The sequence below is a fragment of the Trichogramma pretiosum genome, unplaced genomic scaffold (genome assembly GCF_000599845.2).
Source record: "Trichogramma pretiosum strain Unisexual culture from Peru unplaced genomic scaffold, Tpre_2.0 scaffold13, whole genome shotgun sequence".
Taxonomy (NCBI): Eukaryota; Metazoa; Arthropoda; class Insecta; order Hymenoptera; family Trichogrammatidae; genus Trichogramma; species Trichogramma pretiosum.
This window is the reverse complement of record NW_019641606.1, coordinates 503,214-511,466: the sequence shown is the minus strand read 5'-3', so window position 1 is coordinate 511,466 and position 8,253 is coordinate 503,214. Positions and strand designations below refer to the sequence as shown.

Here is an 8,253-nt window from a genome sequence, read left to right as displayed (position 1 = left end):
AAATATTTTACAACTCAATTCATTATACGAAAATATTTATAACTTAACGCAAGGATATTTTCAATTTTATATTAATACTAGCAATCTTAGGAGAAACTACTGTTTAACAAAGCAATACTTAAAAATGTAACGTTTTATAAAAATGAATCAAAATTTCTCATTATTGAGACAGCATGAAAACTTACTTTGATTCATATTCAAAAATTTAATCAATCGAATTATGATTACGTTTAAAAATTTTGTCACAAATTCAATATCGAGTTCATTGACAACAAAATTAAAATTCTATTATTATTTAGAAAAAGGCTTGTTCTCTCGAATTCTTTTGAAAAGATATAACGCCATTACTGTAAATTATGTCAAACTTGTGGGCGTTCATGTAAATATATATGGTGCGGCTGTGTTAATTAGGTAATGTTAGATATTATCCGAAAAATATTTATATATAGGAGTAGATGACAGATATATTAACAATTTCAAAGTTTTCCTTGAATAATTGTGATACTATCAATTTCAAAGCCAATAGAAAACATTAATTTTCAACTTATATTGCTTTCGAAACGATGCATTACATTTTATTTGAATAAAACCCTTGTTTCATCGATTTTTCCATTGTCATGAAGAATAATCATTGAATACATTAAAAAATTGTAATTCGCTAATAATATTAATAATAAGAATAATTCAATTAAACGAGCAAATTACATGACAAAAACAGCGAAAATGAAGCAATTCGTATAAAATAAAATTATCTCTCGAGACATTCGATCAAAACAGACGTAGAAACATTTTTTTATAAATTGTACGAGAGTCGAGGCATGCTGCTATGTCTTTGTATATTTTTATGTACTGTTGTAGAATAATATGGTTTTTAATAAATGAAAATTACAAACAATTTAAAATCATGTTTGAAATTTTGAATTTTTATCCTTTATTTCTTAAATAACTATTTATTCCTAATCATTGAATTGAAAAGTAATATAAAATTTTTACTAGTGCCAAGGAGCTACCAATTTTTTGAAAATAATTGCCATAGTTTTGAAAAATTAATAAAAACTAATGGAAATTTTAGCCCAGTAAAAAAGGTCAGTAATTAAAACGCAAAAACGATTTATTTGATGAAAGCTTTGGTGTCCTCACTGGGATAAAAAAAAATTAAAAATCATTCGAAGCTTATGACAGAGAATTGGAAGGTTTCGCACAGGTACGTTCTGTTCCTTGTATATTTAAACCCATATGACGTCAAAGTTACATCGTATTTACTTCATTTTAATCCCCGCCATGAATAATAAAACTACTATGAATTTTTCATTACGGTTTCGTGTGCGTTCGTGTATTTTAGCAAAATCAATACCGATCTCTAATAACAGTGAGCTCACGTTCTCTAAAAAACTTAATCCATCTTATATTTGAATGGAATTATATTAATTATAAGGCATTTTTCTAGTAATTTCTATAAAATTAAAAATTATAATTGCGCAGTAACGGGGGCAGAAATAGATATTAAGCTATTATTCATGACTGAATAAGAAAAATTATTAATTAAATATTATTTTATCTTTTTCGTATCCTGAGTTTCATTTCCGATCTGCATTTTTCAACTCACGCTCCCCCTCCCGTTATAAGCCTCCATGTCCTTTTATTTATCGCTCCGGGTATTCGCTAAAACTCAATTTAACTGAGTTGGAATTTGAATTTCTATACCAATTTTTGAGTGATTTTTAAGAGTAAAAGCAATTTGAAAATGTATCTACAAAAATTTGACGTTTTGAACGTTTGAAACTAGAATGATCACTTAATTTCTTTAAAATTTGATATTTTGAATTAATGAAATTAAAGAACTATATAAATAAAGGTAAGGCGAAAATGGCATAGGAAAAAACTCTGTTTTAATAATTAAGTTTCTACATTGTCATCAAAAGAAAGGCCCCCGTGTATCGTAAGAAAATAAAAAAATGAAATTCTTTGTTTTTGTTGAAAAAGCCTTGACTATTAAATTCTGACGATAATAAAATTTAAATTTTATGCAAGTGTACATCGCAAACTTAGAGGTAAAAATATGCCTTATCCACCCCTGATCAATGAGTTTCTCAGTATTTCAAGTGTTGAAACATATTTTATTACCCCTCAAACTTATCAATGTGATTCTTACACTTGAGTAGACACATTGAGTTTTCAAATTCAGTTTGAATTTTATTTTTTACTGCAATATTCTGATATATCCTCAGGTCTTTATTCATCATTAGTTGAAAAAAGTTATTAAAAATTATTCATTGTTATAGAAAAAAAAATGCTTCACTTTATTAATCTTCTGCTGTCCGACAAAAATTATTCACCACCAAGCATGATTAATTATATTTCCAATTTTAGTCGATGGGTTTTTATCGACTGTCCTGGTATGAATAAAATTACTCTACTACTTGGGAGAACAATAGTTATCAGCTTTGCAGGATTCGCATTGATTAATATGGTAAATATAAATAAGTATCATTTTTCAACCCTTTTAATATCTTCGATAGAAGTAGAATAACTATTATTTTAATAATTAATTTTATTTTAGATACTTGTACTTCTACTGGGAATTAGTGAAGGGACTATGAACAGTTATGATATATTTAATACATTTTTTATTTTAACCTTGGTTTTTGGCTTTACTCTAATGTACGTATCCCTTTTATATGATTTGCGCAAGGTATGTATGAAAATCATTCAAGCACATTTAAAATTTTTTTTTATAAATTAAGAACTATAACTGTATCAAAGGTTAAGGCTATGCAAATAAAAATTGCAATTATGTGGCAAAATCTCAGATCCCACGCCGAAAAAAAAATTATCTTAGAACATGCAAAAATTGGTTTCATCATAACTTTACTATACTTTGGTTTGTACTCGATTTATTGGAAATCTTGGGGTAGTGTTTAACCCATCAAGTGATTAAATAATTTTTATTCCACTGGGCTTTGCTGCGTTTCTGGACGTAATTCAGCTTTTCGTAATTATTACAAGCAATGGCTTTAGAAAAAAAATTGTATATTTATAAATTTTATGCGGATAAATTTTGTGGAAATCACCCTCGAAAAATCGACACATCTCTCTCTCTTTTTTTTTATTATTATATTATTATATTATTATATTATTCTACATTTATATTTATATAGGGTAAGCGGGGTATTACTGCGCAGCACCTACTACTGCGCATTGCAGAAAATGATTGTTTATGACAATTGTATTGTAAATTAATGAGTAATAATGATTTTAAATAATAGATATTGTCCTCCCACAATATTAATAAAAAAAAAAATTAACATTAAAACATCAATTTATTAATGTAATATCGATTTGAAATTTAACTCCTCAATTGAGCTACTTTTTACAAAAGAAATTGCCGATAACACCCATACAAAAGTACTTGTAACTTTTTACGTATGTGACAATTTGGTTTGCAAATATCATTTTTACTTACTTAGTATATCTATTTAATTAATACGTCGATATTAGTTTGATTAGTTATATTTTTCTACAATAAATTTGAAAAATAAATTTAGTTACCTATTTTGAACCGATGTATCAATTACTGCGCACTGTATGTACCTATTATTGCGCATATATATATAAGGCATTTCATTACAAGTGTCTGAACGATATCAAAATCATTTTTATTTTTTGTTAAATCTACTTCAGAATCAGAGATGCGAAAGGTGCGCAGTAATACCCCCCTTTACCCTATGGGTCAAAATAATACTTTTTCAAATTCGTCCGCGCGTATGTCACCGATCTTGACGCGCTTTTGGTATGTTATAGTACATGATAAAAAAGTGCCAAAACCAAAATTTTGGACCCCCTACCCCCTCCTACCCCCCTGCTCACCTATAAACGTCTATTGTCTATCTATATTTTTTCTGAAGGCCTGAAGCAATTAAAAAATCTAAAACAAAATTCAAAAAAATACTTTTCAATAATCCAAACAACCTTGAATGTTTTCAGATTTTTTGAGTGCTTCAGGCCTTCAGAAAAAATCATTGAAAATTTTGAAAATTCATATACAGCGATAGAATGCAATAAACTTTTCGAACATTTTTTCACTTTTTATTTCATTAAAAAAAGTAACCTCAAATTTTTTCAAATGTTTTCAGAGATGTTCTCCCTTTGAAGCCAAAAACCCTTTTTTTTAACGAAAATAATTTTTTTAGGATGATACCGAGCATCAAAATATCTGGAAAAAAACCCCACGGTAATGGGTACATTTACCCTAGATTGAGCTAGAAGGCTTCAATCGAAAACTTGAAACGGTCAAAATTTATTAAAATTTGACAAGGAATTAAAAAAAAATATTTTCAAGTTTTTTTACTGGACTGGGTTCTAGGAACCTTTTTTTATTACAAATAGCATTTTTCTACTCTATGAACTATCACCTTCAATTCAAAAATCTGAAAAAATTTGAGATTATGCATTTTGATGAAAAAAACAAGATAAAAATTTTTCGAGATTTTTTGAGGCTCGGTATCGTCCTAAAAAAATTATTTTCGTTAAAAAAAAGGGTTTTTGGCGTCAAAAGGTGCGTTAACATCTCTGAAAAAATTTGAAAAAATTTGAGGTTACTTTTTTTAATGAAATAAAAAAGTGAAAAAATTTTCGAATTTTCGAATCGATCGATCGATAGATCGAAAAGGTTAAAAAAGATAACGGCCGAAAAGTGAATCCACGTAAAACGACCTCTGATTGGTTGACACTGACGATAACACCCGACGTGAGCCGACTCGATACCAGCGCCTGTGCTGCTAACTGTCAACAGACAGTTAGTAATTAAGTAACCTCAAAACACGAATGAAAGTAATTGACGCACGCGAAGCGCGTTTGAATCTTACTATTTCTAAAACTTATATTAACCTCAAAACACGAATAAAAAATTGACACGCGCGGAGCACGTTTGAAACATCTAGTTGCATCAAAATTATGTCTAGAAAAGTTGAGAAACCCAATGGAACTCAAAATTTTTCTGAAACTCCTACCAGTGACCAGACTTTACCGTATCATTTAAATCTAAAATAATGATAATTTAAACTATTTTTGCAGTATTTTTATCAGTTACTTTTTTAGCATATACTCTTGAGCCGCTTATAAAATATTCAGTCAGTAGTTGGATATTAATGAATAACACGACTGAAAGGAGCCTATGTGTACCCTTTTATTTTACAAACATTCTGAAGAATTATTATTGGATATTTTTTTCTTACTCCTTGATACTTACTGTTATAATTATAATTACCGTCAATGGAATGAATTTCTTTCAAGTTTTTGTAGTAAAATTTATAGCAGGAATGTTCGAAATGTTAGGGTAAATAAGAATTTGTAATTAAAAGTAATTTGTGGTAAATTTTAAATATCCGCATGATTTTTGTTTAAGACGAGATATGGCACGCATTCATGAAGAAATAGAATCAAGTTCTGCATTTATGATGAATAAACAAAAAATTTATAAAATAATCAATAGAAAGATTCGTGATAATATTCGTATGCACCAAGAGGCAATAGAGTTAAGTGGTTTTAATTTTACTTGTATTACGCCAATATTTTTATGTTGAAAAAGAAAAAACCAATTATTGTATCACGTTAATATTTTAGATTGTTCGTAGGTTTACGAGAAGTTTCACAAAAAAAGTTTTTAATCATAATAGTAATTTTAATCTTGGAATTATGTTCAACAGGAATATGGGTAGTTTTATTAAAATAAGAAATGTCCCTTTTTTACAAAGAAATTTTTTATTAAAAAGGTCTCATTATTGTTTAGTTTGTGATTGTAATTCCGTACAATAAATTTTATGCCGCAAAGATGGCTTTTTCAATGGTAACAGTAGTTATGATTCTATTGTACTTAATTTATTCAAGTGAAGATATAATATATGCCTGCAATCAGTTGAATAGCATGTGGTAATTAGATGGTATAGTTAAATTAAAACTATAACAAAATTTAAAAAAAAAACTATATTCGAAATACTTTCAGTTATGATACTAAATGGTACTTACTATCAGTAAAAGAAAAACGTTTAATTCTCTTCATGATTCTCCGAACTGAAAATCCTTGCACACTCATGGCTGGTCCTACAATTTTCATGAATTATGAAACTTTTAGCGCAGTGAGTTATTTAAACTATTTCGATTAATTATATAATCTTGCAGGCGAAAACTCATATCGAGAAATTATTTTTTAGATTTTAAGATTTACACTGTCATATTTGATGGCTTTTTATCGTATTATGGAACAATCTTCATATCTCAATTGATGGGAAAAAGTCTTATATGCATTTATACTAATCACAGCTTATTTTCACCCAGGGATAAATGAAAGAAATCCTAATGAAAGATAACAATTGATTGTTAAAAAGTCAAAAATATTATTTAAGCTATAAAAATGTAAACATCGAGTCAAAATTAATGCACCCATAAAAATTGTTCAGAAAAATATTTCCCTGATAGCATAATTAGTAATTTTTTATTCTTATTCAAACGCAGCATTAAATAAGAAAACACAAAATTTCACAAAATTAAAGCCCAAAATAAAAATAAGTTTTATTCGATAAAATCCAAAAAAATATTTGTCGAAAAAAATTTTTTTCAACTATTATTACTTTATAGATTATTACTCTTAGCCTAGGAATCATGAAAATGAATAAAATGTAAAATGTAAATTATGCTAAAGTCCAATGCATATATGCGCCAGTTAAATGGGCAGAACAACGCAGCTGGGTCGGCTCGGTTGATGAGACACATACACACCTACGTACATACAGACATTTGTTGGGAATTTAATCGAGTTTACAAATATGTAGGTCAAATCGTCCTGTCGACACGTTTTCCAGCCTATCATAGAGCTTCCTTCACGAGGAAGCAAAATTATGCGTTAGCCGGATTGATTAAGATACTTTGGTTTTCACATTTAATTATTTACAAACTGCACGAGCTCGGTCGATTTGGTTACTTAGAAGATTTGGGATTGCCACTGGGCGCAAAGCTGAGGCTGCTGGACATCGTGTCTTACGAGAGGGGTGATATACACATCTATTTACAAGTCACGGATGCGAACTCCAAGCCCTTGAAGACTGTGATAGTGTATTACGATTCCAGATATAAGCGTTATTGCGGGTCCAACTTGTAGCGTTGGGTGCATTTACCGTGGAATATAACTGGACTTTCGGCGTTGCCGGTAAAGCGAGGATTAGGCTTCGAGCATTTGTACATCGCAACGAATAAGCATAGGATTAAAGCGGAACATGAAAATTTTTGGGGTAAGCAGTTTGGCCGCAATCTAAAATTCAAATCAGCTACAATATTTACAAATATTTCTCGTGATTTCAGAGGACACAATGTCCACGTTGAGAAATTTTCGTCAAGATGGTTCGTTTGACATTTCGCTGGAGGACGACAGAATAGGTCTGTGCACAGCCGATGAAAGAAGGATCAACTGTGACCAGTACAACATTGAGTCGGCCTACACCACACTGAGTAACGTGCACCACACTTCGTCGGTGCAGTTCGCGTTGTAACTGTTGTACATGGCGAAGAGAGCATCCAAGCCGGACACCAAGCGAGGAACTCGGCGTCTGGCTAACATGTGTATTGGAGTGTCGAGGAGGGAGTCTGCGGCTTTCCTTTTCGATCGACCATGAGCTCGTTGATGAAGCCGGTGCGATGCACGAACTCGAAGAATCGGGATGCTTTGAAATTGACGCGTGGGTCATCGGACCAGTGCTCGATGGAATCCATGATCAGTCGATGGATCTGATCTGGTTGAAATACGAGATGAAAATCTGGATAGCGTCCCTGGAAATTGTTAGTCAGCTGGGAAAGTTTATCGAGAAGACGATGTCTCCCCTTCTCGATGTCCCAATCGTACTTGTTTCTCAATCTTTTCATTCTTTCTAGTTTTCGCTCGTGAATGCTGACAAAATCAGACCCCTCGGACGCGTAGTCGCTGCTATCTTGGTGTAAACTTACGTTTATAGGCGCGCGCGACGTAGAATGACATGGCTACGAATCTTTCGGCGCACTGACACACAACACTCAATAGTTTATCGTTCGAGATATTTTTAAAAGAAAATTTAACGAAAAGCCCGAGGTTATGTAGTTGTTCATGCCTCGTGATCGTAATGTATACTATATGGATACGAACTCGTACACTGTAACTGTGTGAATGAAAATACATGGTGAAAATTTCTCTTTTAAAGAAAATTTTAGAAAATGAAGATCAAGAGTGTA

General features: G+C 30.9%; 1 protein-coding gene across 1 annotated transcript; it reads left to right on the top strand.

Moving 5' to 3' along the window:
- Positions 1-5,245: 5,245 nt before the first annotated feature.
- LOC111693568 (odorant receptor 49b-like) lies at positions 5,246-6,294 on the top strand. Its single transcript, XM_023458418.1, has 6 exons — positions 5,246-5,335; positions 5,405-5,533; positions 5,623-5,713; positions 5,789-5,928; positions 6,002-6,134; positions 6,210-6,294. The coding sequence occupies exons 1-6, from the start codon at positions 5,277-5,279 to the stop codon at positions 6,279-6,281; spliced, it is 624 nt and encodes a 207-aa protein (XP_023314186.1). The 5' UTR covers positions 5,246-5,276; the 3' UTR covers positions 6,282-6,294.
- The last annotated feature ends 1,959 nt before the right edge of the window (positions 6,295-8,253 follow it).